Raw genomic sequence first — 17,656 nt, forward strand, 5'->3', positions numbered from 1 at the left:
ACTCCTGGTAGCACTCAACATTAAAGAGCAGGGACAGGGCCTCAATCTCACCAATTTACCAACATTTCACCAAACAAAACATGTTAACGTTTCAGTATTGTCAGCAGTCAGAGCATGCCCTTCCATCCTTTTCAGTTATGACCAACAGATGCAAAAAAAAAAATCCCCTGGAACTGCCTCTTTTTTTTTATATACATCTACTAATTGCTTATTAGATCTATTGAAGGTCATTGGAAACAGTTGTCTATTTCATCAGCAATGCTTTTAGTTTGACTAAAAGCATTCTCTCCAAGATGATCACCTGCATCTTGGAGAGAATGAAATGCACACAACAAAAGGAAAAGATTCTTGGGTGACAATATCGGTAATTTTTATCAAACAGTACTTGAGAAGTTTTATTGATTGATGCTGTAGAAGGACTTTTATTTTTATATAACAAATTACATACTGTACATATGGTGGTAAACTTGCTAGTTCTGTTATTCTTTATTGAAATTACGAGCGAGTCTGCCTGAAAGCGCAGACTCCACCCCTAAATCTTACTGGTCGTCAGCCGTTCATGGGAAATGTAGGCTTTTCTATAGAAAAGACAAGCATTTATGAGGCTTGCGTTCTAGCTAAAACTACATATCCCATCACTAAAAAGTACAGCGGCTGTCTCAAAGAGCTGCTTGATAAAGAAGTGTTTTCCTGTTGTCGCTTATCAGGATCTGCTGGTTGGCTAAAGAGACGCAGGTAACTAGTCTACGACACTTTACAGTATTTTATTCATTTTTAGCAACGATTGACTTAAATATGTAGGAGCTATTGATATAGACGAGTGCATTAAAAAAATTGCGTTATAAATGTGGAATTTGTAAACCTGGCAGATACCAGTTGGATAGCATCATCCTATAAAACCTAAAGAGGTATTATAAACTGCATTGCGCGTTTGTATTATTATAAACTGCATTTACCCCCCCCCCCCATCATATTTCTTACTTGCAGACCACTAGCGTCCATACAATAATAACGAGAGTGGACAGACTGTTCGTTGGCGTGTATTTCCTTAATGCTCGATCTCGGATGAGGCGCACTAGTCTGCTTTGTACTAGAACAGTCGATACAGATGGCTGTTATTTTAAAATAATATAGGCCCCTAATCATAGTATCAGGCATTTCCTGTAGACAACGCCTGGATGTGGCTGTCATTTATGATGATTGTTCTAGATGAGTCAATAAGGCATCTATTGGAGTGGAATTTCACAAACATGATGTACTCTGTTGTCTATTGTGTAAAACTGTTAATGTATTTGATGTCTCAGGTTAAAACGAAGCACACGGAGGAAAAACCAGTCAGCTCCTATGTTGGTTATAAAAGATGAAAGATCATGATTTGGGAAAGGACTACCTGGTGCCAGTACCCGTGTACCGGACAGTGCCAAGCAGAGATACTTTACCAGGCACAGAGGTCAATTCATACCAGCATGCCAAGGTCCAGGTACGTCTGAATGGTGTGGACACAGCTCATGTTTGCATGACTGAACTGTAGGTAAATACTCAGGCTCAATGGTTGCAGTGATTATCTTCATCAAAACTCTATATCGCTTTTTAAGTCTCGATTTGGGCATATTATCAGCAGTTCATGTGTCTTGGGTAGTGTTGGGGTTACTGTGCCATAAATATATTGTATGGATCCTAAAGAAATATAAATACAATGTAACTACAGTTTTTGTGTTTGTAGTGGTACTGTCTGCACCCAGATCCTAATTTGGGAAATAAGGTTATTGTTAAAATTGTGCTGAGTCACTGAAATCTCTCTCCCACACATCCATTCAAAGAGGAGATGGTTGTATCGATCCCAGGCCTTCATAATTAGTTGTTTTCCTTTTCTCTTTACTTACTGGAAGGTGTGAAACCTAGTATATTTTCTGGAAATCCCATTACAGTAATTGGTTTTACAGATGATATGGCCGGCTTGTCCTATTGCACTATGTCTTGCAGTTCAGATAAATTGTGCCAAAACCAAGAGGGTCAAATTGTCAAATGCAGGCAGAACCTCTGTGACCACGACCTGTGGCACTTCCAGTTACAATAGCTGAACAGCTGTTGTTTTGTGTCGTACGTACAGCTCAGCCTTTTATGTTGTCAGCAATGTTTTGTTCAGCCCTATCCTTGCAGTCAGCATTTAGTGTGCAGGTTAGAACGTATGTTTATTTATGAGGTCTATTTTTAAGCATCTGCAAATGCCTTTTTCCCATTCTTTCTCTAAATATTAGGCTATGTATCATTTTTTCCATCCTTTTACCTTTATTACTAGATTATTTCTTTGCGGCCTGTGTCTATTGGTTGCTTCAGTGAATCCCAAACCTACTGCAGCTTTGCTTTGATTGTTTACATAACTGAAATCCTCCCATTCACTGCCCCATTGGCCCCAGTAGCCAATAGCACTCGAGGATTCTGTGACGCAAGAAGCTGTTTTGCACCGGATTGGCTGTTGCCAACTGAATGGGTGTGACGGTTGTATGGTTGTGCAACGTGAGAACAGAAACGTGAGAAGGGAGTGATGGAGAGAGGAGGGGCTGGCTGGCACATGCTGAGAAGCACTGTAGTGCTCTTTAACTGGCAGCATGCCACAATTATTCAGTGTGATATGGATACAGCCGTCTCTTGTCATGAAAATTATATAGTATTTCTGCTAACTCCCGTTTATATTCAAGTTAGCCTTTTTGAAAGTATTATATTTTTTTATATTTATGATTTCAATTTGAGGACTCTTCCAGACTCTTCTACAATCACTGCGTTTAAAGTATGCTTAGGTTCTCATGCACTTAGAGAATCTCTGACACTCACTCCCTTATAGTTTACTATCCGTGTGCCTGAACCTCTCACAAGGACTGTGTGACAGAATTATAAAATAGGGGGTGATTCATGGCTCAGCAGACGCAGTGGAAGTTTGTGCTTTAGTAGGATTTTTTTTAAACTGTGTTTTCTCTACTGTGCTACAAAACACTGTCATGGCACAATGATTCAGCACTTTCTTTGATGCACCATTTGTGTGTATTTGTGGGACGTATACCTGGCATAGAGTTTTACTAATCAAGCTTGGCCAAGCTCATTTGTCATCCATACTCCTGCCTGTACAACCTCTGCATTTATTCTAGGCTGTGGTTGAGTTTGTCTGCACATCAAATTACATATCAAATGAATATCTGACTTTAATCATGAACATTCTATCACCCGCATGTCCAAAGGATTCTTGTTTTCTAACTATGTCGTTTAGAGTCCCTTTAACAGCACCTACTTGTGCTTATTTTGACTGTGTGCAACCTAGTTGGGGGCACTATTTTCAGAAATTGGGATGTCGGGAGATTGACACACATAATATTGATCTATAAAGATGCTCTCGTTTTAGTGAGCAGACATAGATGGTTAGTGTGTTGCTGAGGTAAGTCTGAGCAATTCAGAATGTCAGAATATTCTCCAGGAAGGAAGGAAAGTTTGTATTTGAGCAATAACAACATCTGCATTAGCCTAATGTAGGATGCAATCCTTGCAAGTGCTGTCCAAGTCCATGTCTAAAGGGATGTCTGTGATGTCACTAAGGGTGTTGGTGGATGCCTGTGTCTCTCAGAGGGGCTCTTAAAGAACGCTGCGTTCCCTCTAACTGCGTAATCCTGCAGGCTTTTATTCTGCCTCTGTGGGTTGAAAGAGAGAGAGAGAGAGAGAGAGAGAGGGAGAGAGGGAGAGAGGGAGAGAGGGAAAGAGAGAGCAGTTTTACTTCCATCACGTTATTGCAAGCATCGCAAGCATCCGTTCAAGCATTCCCACAGGATCATAGTAGGAGCATAACCTCTTCCCCAATTAGGTTATATTGTGCATGTGTTCATCTAGAAATAGGGCGAGTGATTAACCCCCTGCTCTCATATTTATTATTAGAGACACATCTCACACAATATCTACTCATTTGATATTACATTCTCCTAAATCAGATTTGTCTTTTATGACAATATTTTTCTTTGTATATGTTTTCATTGTGCTTGTCAATGCAGCTTCGACAGGGCAGCTGTAACCTTGAGGAATCAATAAAGTACCTCTCTACTCTCTCTACTTTGTTTAGCTGATTGTCAGTTCGTCACACTTCTGTGCCATGCTCAGTTTAGGCTGCTTATGGGACTCTGTGTGATAAGCGTACAGAACCTGTGAGTCGCTTCGCATGAGCTTGTCCTCTCCAGTGTCTCACACTGTACAATGTGCCGTCCTTCCATCCCCTTGAAAAACCACTTCCAATGCAGACGATGACATAACGATGACTGTGTCATTATTCTTTAGGGGTGTAGTCCTGGAGATGTACAGGATGACGCATCATTAGTGCGTGTAGTCATATAACGTTCCGTTCTCTCTCCATTTAACTCATCACATTCCACAATCTCTGCGTTTAACCCCAGGATGCTCTGGAGATGGCGGCAAGGGCGGAGGGCGGGCTGCCTTTGGAGGGAGACAGCGGGCCTCACATGAAGGAGGAGGAGGAGGATGGGATACGGAGCAAATATCACCACAGCGTCAGTGTTCTCAAGCCCATCCGCTCCACCAGCAAGTAAGCAACGCCACAGCACTCAACCCTTCCAACACCTCAAACGAGGTGGTCCAATCAGAGAGTGTCCCTCAAACTAACTTCTTTCACCCTTACCTCTTTCACCCCCCTCCCTCCCCAGACATCAGCACCCAGTGGACAATGCCGGCCTCTTCTCTTTCATGACCTTCAGTTGGCTGACCCCTCTGGCCATGCGGGCCCACAGGAAGGGTCAGCTCCTGCTGGAGGATATTTGGGCCGTCTCTCAGTGGGAGAGCTGCGAGACCAACCGCCGCAGGTCAGTGTCACACTGGACGGAACATGCTGGACTTTTCTGAGGAAAAGAGACTTCGGATGTCACTTTTCCTTTGCCACATTGGGTGACTCCTTAGAGACTGAGTCATTCATGCGTCGGTAGCTGTGTGCTGGTGCTCAACTGGAGTTTAAGGATGCCCTGTCTGTGTGTTTCTGGCCCTGCAGGTTGGCTGGGCTGTGGGACGAGGAGCGCAGGCTGAAAGAGGACCAGGCCTCTCTGTGCAGCGTGGTCTGGGCTTTCTGCCGCACCCGCCTGCTTCTCTCCATCCTCTGCCTCATGGTCACACAGCTGGCTGGCTTCAGCGGCCCAGTAAGTAACACCATTTCATCCTCTCTGCTCTGTGTTTACCTTTCAATGTCTCGCTCTCCCTTTTTCTCTCTCTCTGTTTCTTTCTCTCTCTCTCACTCTCTGTCTCATGTTGATAGCAGGGTGTGTGTGCCTGTCCCCTGCCTCTCTCCCCTTGCCTTCATTAAGGCTGACACCTACAGGTGAGTGTTCCTTTGAGGCAGACAGGTATCCCCCCCTCCCCCCTTATACCCCTACTTAAAACCCACCACAAGATCCCACTTTGACAAACTCAGGGCTACAGAGGTAGCAAATCCAGGGGAGGGGAAGCCCTCCTGTTTGTTGCCCTCTAGTGGGTTTGTTTATGTGTTGTAGTCTCTGTGAATGTTATTTACCACTTGTTATCATTATGGCTGTGTTTGTCCTATGTTGGTCATTTGATGCTAACGGGGTCCACCATGTTTGTAGTCCTCACTGAAGATAGGTGCATTAGGGGGTCAGGCCAGGGGTGTCAGGGTTAACCCGTCATTTCTTACCTAGGATGGTCTCTGTCATCCTATCTTTGCTGGGGAACACAGTGAGTCACTCTCCTCCTCCACTCTTATGTGCTCCAACAGCACTCAAATTGTCTCTAGAAAATGATCCTTGTCCCTCACGTGGAATCCATCCATCTCTTAAGATCCCAAGTGAGGAACAATGCCCCACATGCCCTGTCTATGGTGGCACAAGACCCAGAGTCTCTCACTGAGTGTGTCAAACTAAGCCAAATAGTTACACGCGGTTTACTCCCACTCAATCGGACACAGGAATCTAGTCATGCCTGTGGCCCAGTGAGATGTTATATGGGATGGTGGAGACCAGTGAGAGGCTCAGGAAAAGGAAGGTTAAATATACTGGCTAGATTGGGGGGGGTCCAAACTCACTGCTCCCCCATGCAAGATATGTGTGACAGAGGCTGTTCTCTAGAATCCACAGGGCATCCCTTTAAACCTGCGGAGAGAAATAGAGAATGAAGCAGGCAGAGACCCTGGTGAAAAAAGACGGCGAGGTAAGGGCATGTTTCTCATGCAGGGATGGATCACAAGTTGTTTCTCTCTCTCTCTCTTTCTTTCTCTCTTCTCTTTGTCTTCTCCTCAGTTTGTTTATATATTTTCTCCTTACTTCCCTCTATAAAACCATTGGAGGAGAGGGCCTGAGGGGAGGAACCTCTGACCTTCCCCTCCAATGACTGTTGACTGAGATGAGGGGATTGAGGGCAGACTTGTTAAAATGATGTGGCATTTTTGACAGTTGCTTAATGTATCCAAAATGGTCAAATGTTACACATTTTTGGAAAGAAGATGGACATCCTCCGTACTGCTCTTAAATAGCTCAGGCTCCATGGTTTTTGGATCTGCTTTTCTGTAAATTCTTGATAGGGTGTTGATAGGCTACTGTTTAATGTTTCTGTGGTTGATACTTTTTTATTTTATTATCTGTATAAATGTCCAATGCATAATTGTGTTTTATGAAAAGCACTATTTTGAATAGAAATAGCCACTCAATAAGTTTTGGATTGCAAAATCAGACTTCCGCATTAAGTGCCAAACAAATTGAACTGTTGCCAGATGTGAGGTGTTTGGACCGAGACTCCTCTCAGGCTGGAAAGGGGCCCTCAGAATGCTGGGCCCTCAAAATGCTGGGCCCTCAGAATGCTGGGCCCTCAGAATGCTGGGCCCTCAGAATACTGGGCCCTCAGAATGCTGGGCCCTCAGAATGCTGGGCCCTCAGAATGCTGGGCCCTCAGAATGCTGGGCCCTCAGAATACTGGGCCCTCAGAATTCTGGGCCCTCAGAATGCTGGGCCCTCAGAATGCTGGGCCTATATCAGCAGACTCTGCTTTTGGGCCTTCCAAGTTCTCCCCAAGTCACTACAAACTTTCCACCGCCTAGTTGTTCTGCTGGTAGAACATCAATTGATCTGTGCCAGCTACACTGGACACAGGGTATCTGTATTGATATTACCCGGATCATCTTTGGACAGTGATAAAAGGGGGAAACCAACGGTATGTGATATGTTACATCTCCACCCAGTGGACTGAACCAAAAACACATACAAACCAAAAGACTGAAATGCTATGGATTAAAATGAACTCTGAGAACTAAAGATTTGTTATTTTTATGTTTTACGTTTTTGTCATTTTTCCATTGTTGTCGATGCTAGTGCAATGTGTTTTTTTTGTTTACAACACACAAAAGGTTTAAAGGTTTCCTATTTGCCTCTTTCAATAAAAATAAGCTTTTGTCAAAGATGTGGGTTTGCCGACACTCCCTGTTTGTGGATAAGTAGCCTACTCCCTAAAACGTTTTTCAGATTGTGGGTTGAATGGAATGCATGCATGTCATTATATGTGAATTTGTGTGCTTCACTGTCCATGAATATTCATAACTAGAAAATGAAGAAAGACAGTTATAATTGATTGGTCAACCTTAATTGCTCTGCTCCATTTTTGTCTGTGTGTTGCTCTCTTGTATAATCTGACATTAAATTTCAGGAAGTTTAGACATAACTGCGTGGTCCCCCTCTACCTCTCCCTGGTGTGACTATAGGTAAAATGTCTCTGAATTCACCTGACAAAAATAATAGGAGATGTTTGGAATGTTCTTCTCCGTGTCACCAATTAGCAGTGTCAACATCTGTTCATTGTTTCTCTCATTCTTTTTGAAGGATCTGTATAATAAACGGCCACCAAAGGTAAATGGTGAGAGTTAACATTTGAAGGGGCTGTTATCTCTATATTGAGGATGGTCAGTTTCTCTCAAGAAGTCATAGGATGTTGCCTATATATAGAATGTGTACATTGAATTGACAGAGGTACTACTAGTGTTGATTTATGGGGGGGGGGGGGGAATTTGGAGGGGAGCTGGGATGTGCTGCTACTGTCAGTCATGCCTCCTGTGCTCTGTCACCCCCTCCTCCCGCCCTCTCCTAGGCCTTTGTAGTGAAGCGTCTGTTGGAGTACACCCAGCAGGCCGAGACCGACCTGCCCTATGGCCTGGTGTTGGTGCTGGGGTTGCTGGCCACCGAGCTGGTTCGTTCCTGGTCCCTGGCACTCACCTGGGCCCTCAACTATAGGACCGGGACCCGTCTGCGTGGGGCCATCCTCACCATGGCCTTCCACAAGATCCTGCGGCTGCGCAACATCCGGGACAAGTCCATGGGGCAGGTGAGACCTGAGGGACGGGCAGCTGGTTTTCACTGATATGGTATCAAGCCGGTTGGTCGGATGAGGTTCTGGACTAATGCTGGTCCCTGTTTGATCTTCAGTTGATCAACATGTGCTCCAATGACGGGCAGAGGATGTTCGAGGCTGCAGCAGTTGGCAGTCTGCTGGCAGGCGGGCCCCTCATAGCTGTGCTGGGGATGGGGTTCAATCTGGCCATACTGGGGCCTACCTCTCTACTGGGCTCTGCAGTCTTCATTCTCTTCTATCCTGCTATGGTGAGCACTTTGGTAGCATACACACCAGGCTTACTGTTATTCGCAGACCATTTGCCATTGATGCCTTTTGATTGTGTGTGTGCATGCATCCCTGTTGCAGATGTTTAGCTCCAGACTGACCGCCTACTTCAGAAGAAAAGGTGTGGCCGTGACAGACAGGCGTGTCCAGAAGATGAACGAGATCCTCAACTACATCAAGTTCATCAAGATGTATGCCTGGGTCAAGGCCTTCTCCCAGGATGTTCGCAGTAAGTGCCTCGCACTTTCTCCCCACCCCGGTCCGTCTGTCTCATGAAGGGGCGGGGCTGACGGGGCTGTGTTTGGGCTTCCGCAGGGATTCGAGAGGAGGAGCGCCGTATCCTGGAGAGGACGGGATACTTCCAGAGCATCACTGTGGGCGTGGCTCCCATCGTGGTGGTCATCGCCAGTGTGGCCACTTTCTCCACCCACATGCTGCTGGGCTATGACCTCACAGCTGCTCAGGTACGTTCTGTTGGTGCCTACTGTTGGACTCATGGGACTCCTGATCTCCTGATCTGAATAGTGAGTCTAATAGTTTCTTCTTCCTTCTCCAGGCCTTCACTGTCGTGACCGTCTTCAATGCAATGACCTTCGCCCTGAAGGTCACCCCCTTCTCAGTCAAGTCCCTGTCTGAAGCGTCAGTGGCCATGGAGAGGTTCAAAGTGAGACCTTTTTTCAGTAAAATGTTTTATCCTGTCTCCTGTTACTCCCTCACTTACTTTCTCAGATTCTTTCTCTCACTCTCTCCCCACCCCTCTCTCTCTCTCTCTCTCTCTCTCTCTCTCTCATGGTTGTAACTCTGGTACTTTCTCTCTTCTACCCTCCAAACTCTTCTTCATATGCTCCAGTCCCTGTGTGTTTGTCTGGCTCTTGGTATTGATGTTGGGTCTCGTCTGGTGTAGTTGGCGGGACATCAGTGTTTGTCCGGGAGGAGTTCAGGCCTGTCTAATACCCAGGTTAAACAAGGCTCTCTGAGATGTGTTTGCTCAGGCCAGCTGGGTGGAGGTATGGAATGTGCTGAGGGAGCAGGAACTGATATATGCCCACTCAGGGCAGAGCTTTCTGTGCTCTGTGCCTAGCATGGCCTCTCTCCCTCTCTTTCCCTTCACAACCACCTCTACAGAAGCTCTCTGAGGTGATGGAATCCTCTGGGTGACAGCGCCAAAGGGCCCAGTTTCTCATGGACACTCTAAATTCTGAAGATTATTTTGGGATTAGATGGAGATGTGAGAGATATGCAGACACAATAGCCAGGCGCTGTGATGTCGGCTGGTGGGGCAGGAGGAGTTGAGACTGGGATTATACATTTTTAGATCAATTCATATCCTTTAAAAACACCAATAGATGTGTTTGAACTGGCTGAACCTTAGATCTCTCCATCACCCTGGTTTGAGCTCTGCCATTTGTGTCCATTTGTTTATGTGGGTGGGCATATATGGATTACAGCGGACTTCAGGTGCATGTCCATGACATCCAATGTGTCTTCCTGTGCCGTTGATTGTATAGAGCCTGTTCCTGATGGCGGAGGTGGAGATGATCCGGGCAAAGCCCCACAATCCCCAGGCTGCCGTGGAGATGACCGGGGCTAGTCTGGCCTGGGACACAGCCGGACACAGCGCTCAGCCCACCCCCCGCGGCACCCCCTCTGTTGGCTTGGCCCAGAGGCGCGGGAGGCGCAAAAGGCCCCAAGATGAGAAGCTGGAGGACGAGCAAGAGGAGCAGCACGGGAACCTGCTAAAGAACGGGGAGGTCGAAAATGAGATTCCCTCCAGCCCAGAGCTCACTCTCCCACCGATCCCCAGCATCAGCCAGCGACTGCAGAGAACACTGCACTGCATCGATCTCACTGTGCAGCAGGTATGAAGCAATGTCTTACGGTGCATCTCTGAGTGAATTGAATCTACCATTCTGTCTGTGTATCAATTATGTATTATGTTTTCTCTCTTCAGGGGAAGCTGGTTGGTATTTGTGGAAGTGTGGGCAGTGGGAAGACGTCTCTGATATCTGCCATCCTAGGACAGGTTGGCACCTATCTTCAACTCTGGACTGCCAGAGACAGTATCATGTACCTCTTTCACTACAGGCTTTGAGACTCCTCCCCCAAAAGCTGGATCGTAATATATGAATGATACTCCCTCCACAGTCTTTGCCTTGTTTTAGTGATACACAAAAAAACAACAAGAGGTGTTACTTGGCAACCCTGCAGACCCTTTACGTAACAGAAGATAAGGTCTGTTTGTTTTCACCCTTCAGATGACCCTGCTGGAGGGCACTGTGGCAGTGGACGGTGACTTTGCCTACGCTGCCCAGCAGGCCTGGATCTTCAATGCCTCTCTGAGGGACAACATCCTGTTTGGGAAAGACTATGAGGAGGAGAGGTACGAAACAAACATTCCATCTACCTGTTTTGGTTGAGGTCTTGTTAAAGGCCTCAGTATTTAAAGGCTGTAAGCAATGATTCAAGATTAACACAAATATACAGATGTTCTCATAAAGCCGGAATGAGAGGATAGAAAGAGAAGGGGACAGAGGAGAGGAGAGCATGGTGGTGTTATGGAGATCTAAAGTAAATGGGTGATTTTATGTAATGCAACCTTCCACCATGAGGTGACCCAGTCTGCTGTGTTGTCACAGATATCAGGCGGTGCTGAGCGCGTGTTGCCTGAGACCTGACCTTGCCATCCTCCCCAACGCTGATCTGACGGAGGTAAAAGCATTAGCCTGTCAGCCTTTATGGAGATTTGAATGAATTACGGATCTTTTTAATTGTGTCATAATGTCACAACTCAGACAAGGCCAACAATACCCCTCCTAAGGTGTGACTAATGAAGTAGTGACCATCAGCATGTCTTTGACCTTCATTCTGTCCTTTTATTCATTGTTAATGGACTTCTTTCTGTGTGTGTGTGTGTGTGTGGTCTCTGATTAGATTGGCGAGCGTGGTGCCAACCTCAGTGGCGGGCAGCGTCAGCGGATCAGCCTGGCGAGAGCCCTGTACAGCGACCGGGCCATCTACATTCTGGATGACCCTCTGAGCGCACTGGATGCTCACGTGGGAAACCACATCTTCAACAACGCCATCAAGAAGCAGCTACGCCACAAAACAATCATGTTTGTCACTCACCAGCTACAGGTGACTATGAGGGACTGTGCATGAGCTCAGCCAAACCAAACCAGAATGGAAGATGCCACGGAAGAGTTCAATAATGAAGTTGAATTCCCCGGCCCCCCCTCAAAAGGCCTCTTTATTTTGTGTTTGTATTTGTGCGTGTTCATGCGCAGTACCTTGTGGACTGTGATGATGTCATCTTCATGCGGGAGGGCAGCATCACGGAGCAGGGCAGCCATGAGGATCTGATGCGCCTGAATGGAGACTACGCTGCCATGTTCAATAATCTGCAGCTAGGAGAGACGCCCTTCATAGAGGTGAGGTGGAAGGGCTGGGCCATTGTTCTGTTCCCGTATGCTTGTTCGTCTATGACCAATTTAACTGTCCAGAGTATATAGTCTGACATGATTTGAATGTTTTTCTTTGAATAGGTGCCCAACAAGAAGTCTGGAAACTCGTTAAAGAAACCCCCAGAGAGCACCAAGTCTGGATCCATCAAGAAGGACAAACCTGTTAGCAAAGATGGTACATTATGATTTGACCATACCTCGTGTTGGCTTGCATCCGTGTTTGTACTGTATCTCTGTGTCGGTTGGCCGGCCCCGATTTGGTGGCGAGTTTTCAACCTCACTGGGTCCCCTCCCTCCACGTTCCTGGCTGCAGGTCAGCTGATGCAGATGGAGGAGTGTGGGCGGGGCTCTGTCCCCTGGTCGGTGTACGGCGTCTACATCAAAGCCTCAGGCGGGGCCCTGGCCTTCCTGCTCATCCTGGCACTCTTCGTGCTCAACGTGGGCAGCATGGCCTTCAGCAACTGGTGGCTCAGCTACTGGATCAAGCAGGGCAGCGGGGTGAGTGATGAGAGAGACTGAGCGGGCACAGTTTCCACTCTCCCAAAGTGCTGCGTGACGGCCGGTGTCACGACACCACACAAGCGATGATTATACTGAAATATAGATGAGTTCAGTTTTCCCACGGCTATGTTTTTACTTCCGGGAGAGATATGGAAAGTAATCGCCGTTGAGAGCATGTGGAAGCAGAGAGGTGAGCTTCAATATTTCATGTGTACGTGGCCTACATGAGCATGTGATTTTACAGTTGGGATTGGTGTGTGTGTGTGTGTGGGGGGGGGGGTGTATTAGAGCTAGGGATTGTGTGTCTTCATTAGTGTAAAACTCAGGAAACAAAGGGCAGCCTTGAGAGCCCATTAAGCAGTCACAGCGTGTGTGCTGCTGCTGACTGAGACTCATAAGGAGCGGATAAACAAACAGTCCTTCCCGGCTGCTCTCAAAGACACCCCCTCCACCACCACCCATCCCCCACCCTGTGAGAATAGCCATGTACTTTTAACCAACAACATTCTGGATGTTTGCTGAGTGTGGGTTTGTCTGCTTCTGTGCTTGCAGAACACTACCGTGATGGTGGGGAACAGCTCCGTTTTGAGTGTCAGCATGAGGGACAACCCCCTGATGCAGCACTATGCCGGCGTCTACGCCATGTCTATGGGGGTCATGCTCCTGCTTAAATTTCTAAGAGGCATCATATTTGTCAAGGTAAACTGTGTGTGAATTCATCTCTGTCCCTTTCATTTTTCAGTTTTTTTCTTTCTTCACATTGCCTGTTTGATCCCTTAGGGCACTTTGCGGGCATCTTCCAAACTACACGAGGAGCTTTTCCGTAAGATCCTCCGCAGCCCTATGAAATTCTTTGACACCACTCCTACCGGTCGCATTCTCAACCGCTTCTCCAAAGACATGGATGAAGGTAAACTAATAAAGTCAAAAGTTAGATTTATTGTCATGTGCTCAAACACAAGGTCATTATGGACAATGACATTCTTGTGACCTAGCAAGCTATGTCGTGGCATTTTTTTAAATACTTATTTACAGTATAAAATACAAAACACAAGCAGCAAAAATGGCCAAACACAAGCAGCAAAGATGGCAAAAAGTATTTCAAAAAGCAGCACAAAAGTAATAGCGGGCGCCACTCAAGTCAATCATAAACACTGAGGAAAGGCACCTGATAAACACAGCAAAGCTTTAAAACCTCTGTCATTGTCTCTCTTCCTCCCTACAGTGGACACGCGTCTGCCCTTCCAGGCGGAGATGTTAATCCAGAATGTGATCCTAGTGTTCTTCTGCATGGGCGTGATAGGCAGCGTGTTCCCCTGGTTCCTGGTGGCTGTGGGCCCGTTAGTGTTGCTCTTCACCGTGCTCCACATGGTGTCCAGGGTCTTCATCCGGGAGCTCAAGCGCCTGGACAATGTCACCCTGTCCCCCTTCGTCTCCCACATCACCTCCAGCATCCAGGGCCTCACCACCATCCACGCCTACAACAAGGGTCACGAGTTCCTGGACAGGTGAGCTCCTCCTGCTCAACTTTACTCTACTCTACTCTACTCTACTCCTGGGGAGACAGTAGAAAGGAGGGCTCTTTCCCTACCCCTTCCCTCTCACACCCAGGTGAGTTCCAGGGTTCTCGTTTCACAGGGTTCCAGGCAGCTAAGCCAGTGTTGTTTGTTCTCCCAGGTACCAGGAGTTGCTGGACCAGAACCAAGCTCCCTTCTACCTTTTCAGCTGTGCCATGCGCTGGCTGGCGGTGCGTTTGGACGTCATCAGCGTGGCTCTGATCAGCATCACGGCACTCATGATTGTCCTCATGCACGGGCAGATCCCCCCAGCCTATTCTGGCCTTGCCATCTCCTATGCTGTTCAGGTAAGCTCCATATATGTGCTGATGAGACATGTTCACTTCCACTTGGTCTGACCTTTTGTAACAAGATTATTATTTTTTTGAACCTATTTCAAGACTTCCTCTTTCATTTCTCCTGTAATTAGATCCCAGTAGAACTGTATGGAAACACTATACTGTACTGATGGGACACATATATCGAACAATTGAATAAAAGGCTGAGCGGTAAACCTAATAGATATGAATGTATATAATTGGGTAATGAGTCCTTTTTCTCTCTTCCTCTCTGTCAGCTCACAGGACTGTTCCAGTTCACAGTAAGACTGGCCTCTGAGACTGAGGCCCGATTTACTTCTGTGGAGAGAATTCACCACTATATTGAGGTATGCTTTGCTGATATATTGTCATACTATGTGTGCACAGTAGCTGTGCTTTGTGGTTTGCCATCTCTGGTGTGGTGGACGTGGTCTGATCCTCTTCTCTGTCATCAGTCCCTCGCTCTGGAGGCCCCGGCCCGCATCAAGAACAAGGCCCCCCCTCCAGACTGGCCCCAGGAGGGAGAAGTGGTGTTCGACGGGACAGACTTGAGGTACAGAGACAACCTGCCGCTTGTTTTGAAGAAAATCTCCTGTACCATTCGGCCCAAGGAGAAGGTTGGGATCGTGGGTCGAACCGGTTCAGGTCAGTGAGCCTCGTTAGATGTCATAACAGCTTTAGACAAGCTGCTCCTTGTTTGGACGGAATGGTTTGCAGAGCTCGTCATTAAAAACGTACGTTTATACGGTCCACAGGGAAGTCTTCTCTGGGCGTAGCACTCTTCCGCCTGGTGGAGCCTTGCGGCGGCACCATTAAAATAGACGGCATCAACATCTGTGACATTGGTTTGGCTGACCTTCGCAGCAAGCTGTCAATCATTCCTCAGGAGCCTGTGTTGTTCAGTGGTACAGTCAGGTAGAGGATTTTATAACCTTCTTAGATTACAAATCTATCCGTTAGTGATGATGGCTCCTTTTTGTGTCATGCATTGTAACAACCTTCATCTCTCCTCACACAGGTCCAACCTGGATCCCTTTACTCAGTACTGTGAGGAGTCCATCTGGGACGCTCTGGAGAGAACCCACATGAAAGAGTGTGTGAGTGTCAACAACACTAACCTAAAAAAAAGCAAACGCAAGCATTTGACTGGTCCGTGTAAAGACTTTCGATTTGGAAAAGCAAACTAATTTCCTCACCTTTGTTATGTCTCTTTCTTTGCCCACTCAGGTATCTCAATTGCCCTTGAAGTTAGAGTCCGAGGTGGTAGAGAACGGAGAGAACTTCTCAGTTGGAGAGAGGCAGCTACTGTGTGTGGCCAGAGCTCTACTGAGGCAATGCAAGGTGAGTACAGGACAGTACACCATAGCCAATCTTGAGCTACATTAAATATAGAATTCCAGAAACACGTTTTGCTGCCTCAGCCTGACGCAGCTTCCTGTGTTCCTTTTCCACAGGTCCTGATACTGGATGAAGCAACGGCCGCCATGGACAGTGAGACAGATTCGCTGATCCAGGAGACAATCCGTAATGCCTTTCAGGACTGCACCACCCTGACCATTGCCCACCGGCTGCACACTGTACTTAACTGTGACCGCATCATGGTGCTTAACCAGGGACAGGTAATTATAGACTACTCAAGACATGCCACAAAGGCTAGATGTTTATCTTTGGAGATTTGATAACTGATGTATTACTATTTTAGGTATTATTATTTATTACTATCTTCTCATCATAAACCTTGTCTGTGTCAATTATATCCAGTTGGTAGAGTTTGATGAGCCGTCCAACCTGCTGGCCAACGAAAACTCAAGATTCTGTGCCATGCTGGCTGCTGTGGAAAACAAGATTTCTGTAAGAGGATGAACAGCACTGGAGGTAGACACATGTCCGACGGGGGAAGGACACCCCGGCAGGATCCCAGACATCCTCTGAGATCTTGCACTCTTCTTCTGCATACCCACAGCTTACTGCTCAGCCTGTTCATGGGTTTTTTACATCAAGCTACAATGTGGGTGGGCACTTTGCACCAGGCAAACGCAGCCCTGAGGATATGCCTGCTCAGAAATGAAGGTCAGCCAGAATGGTCAGGGAACCACTCACACTGTACTGTAATGTCTTGAGTAATATATAAGAAAAAAAGCTTTACATGTAGCTATATTCATAGCATAACTGGTCTGTTTTATAGGATATATCTATATACATATATATTTACAGTGGTAAAATATGCAGTTTATTTTTTACTGACTCTGTATGTACAACGTAGTTGTATGAAACGTATTATGTATAATTAATCATTGATGTGCGTTACCATCATTGCAGTCTAACTTACTGTTGCTTTTTTGCGACATAAAACATCTGTAATCCTTTTGTCTTGTTGTGACTTGAACCCATGAGCCCTTAAAAACCCTGGAGCTACAGAGGGCCAGAACGGACTCTATAGGAGGAAAACGTTGCTGCTTGTTTTCAGTGATTACAGTTTACAGTTGATTAAAGGCCTTGTTTGTTTTTTTCCCTTTTGAATCTGTTACTTACTGTTGTCATTTTCAGATGTTTTTTTTTTTTTATATCTATATATAATGTTGTTTGCTGTTTAAAAGTTTGTTGTTGATGTGTCACAGCCCCTTTGCACTGATGGTGGAGCTGCAGGGCTCACTGGCACTCTCTGCTGGTGGAGAGGGGTCCTGAGACTGTTCTGAGCTGTGTTTTCACATTGTAGAAAAGATGCCTATGTAGCACACGGTCTCTATTGTTTAAAAAAGCTTTCATTCTCTTTAACCTGACTCAGTCAACATGTTTTTGGTGTGCATATAGGTGTTTGTTGGTCCACTCGATAATGATGGACCAGATCAACACTGATTAAGTCCTGCACTGAGTGTAGGTAAACTGCCTGTTGTGCAGTATTGAGTTGATGTTCAAATTGGTACTGTAATTCCAATTAACCTCTAAACAAGCCTTGCAGAATGTGAGTCTGTCTTTCTCTGTCATTTTTATTACTTTTTATAGCCTTAGCATGACTTCATAATTGCCTTGTTAGCAGGGTAGAGTGAGAGGGTAAAGGAGGGAGATTGCTTTGAAATGTCAATAAAACTATTTTAAGGTTACTTAATGTTGTGTCTGTTTTTGATATGTACATTGTGAACTGGCCTAATGGGAAGCTATCTCTTAC

At 46.2% G+C, this 17,656-nt stretch overlaps 1 protein-coding gene across 3 annotated transcripts; it reads left to right on the forward strand.

Annotated features, from left to right (window-relative positions):
• Positions 1-641: 641 nt before the first annotated feature.
• On the forward strand, positions 642-17,596 carry abcc5 (ATP-binding cassette, sub-family C (CFTR/MRP), member 5). Of its 3 annotated transcripts, XM_062472235.1 has the most exons (29): positions 642-735; positions 1,305-1,480; positions 4,428-4,576; positions 4,695-4,850; positions 5,033-5,177; positions 8,125-8,358; positions 8,460-8,633; positions 8,734-8,881; positions 8,968-9,116; positions 9,209-9,316; positions 10,161-10,511; positions 10,604-10,675; positions 10,908-11,032; positions 11,289-11,361; positions 11,584-11,787; positions 11,937-12,080; positions 12,195-12,288; positions 12,427-12,611; positions 13,167-13,313; positions 13,395-13,524; positions 13,840-14,122; positions 14,292-14,478; positions 14,748-14,837; positions 14,946-15,135; positions 15,246-15,405; positions 15,509-15,587; positions 15,718-15,831; positions 15,945-16,109; positions 16,252-17,596. In XM_062472235.1, the coding sequence occupies exons 2-29, from the start codon at positions 1,361-1,363 to the stop codon at positions 16,351-16,353; spliced, it is 4,278 nt and encodes a 1,425-aa protein (XP_062328219.1). In that variant the 5' UTR covers positions 642-735; positions 1,305-1,360; the 3' UTR covers positions 16,354-17,596. The 3 variants fall into 3 exon arrangements, with proteins under 3 accessions (XP_062328219.1, XP_062328220.1, XP_062328221.1); XM_062472236.1 differs by lacking the exons at positions 642-735; positions 1,305-1,480; positions 4,428-4,576; positions 4,695-4,850; positions 5,033-5,177 and adding exons at positions 5,361-7,741; positions 7,860-7,893; XM_062472237.1 differs by lacking the exons at positions 642-735; positions 1,305-1,480; positions 4,428-4,576; ... (13 more) ...; positions 12,195-12,288; positions 12,427-12,611 and adding an exon at positions 12,645-12,804.
• The last annotated feature ends 60 nt before the right edge of the window (positions 17,597-17,656 follow it).

The sequence above is a fragment of the Osmerus eperlanus genome, chromosome 11 (assembly GCF_963692335.1).
Source record: "Osmerus eperlanus chromosome 11, fOsmEpe2.1, whole genome shotgun sequence".
Taxonomy (NCBI): Eukaryota; Metazoa; Chordata; class Actinopteri; order Osmeriformes; family Osmeridae; genus Osmerus; species Osmerus eperlanus.

Bases quoted from the DNA above. Each gene is read 5' to 3' on its own strand.
- abcc5 (XM_062472235.1), top strand. From the start codon at position 1,361: ATGAAAGATCATGATTTGGGAAAGGACTACCTGGTGCCAGTACCCGTG. The intron at 8,359-8,459 runs GTGAGACCTGAG...TTTGATCTTCAG, and splicing joins GGGACAAGTCCATGGGGCAG to TTGATCAACATGTGCTCCAA. The intron at 15,406-15,508 runs GTAGAGGATTTT...CTCCTCACACAG, and splicing joins TTGTTCAGTGGTACAGTCAG to GTCCAACCTGGATCCCTTTA.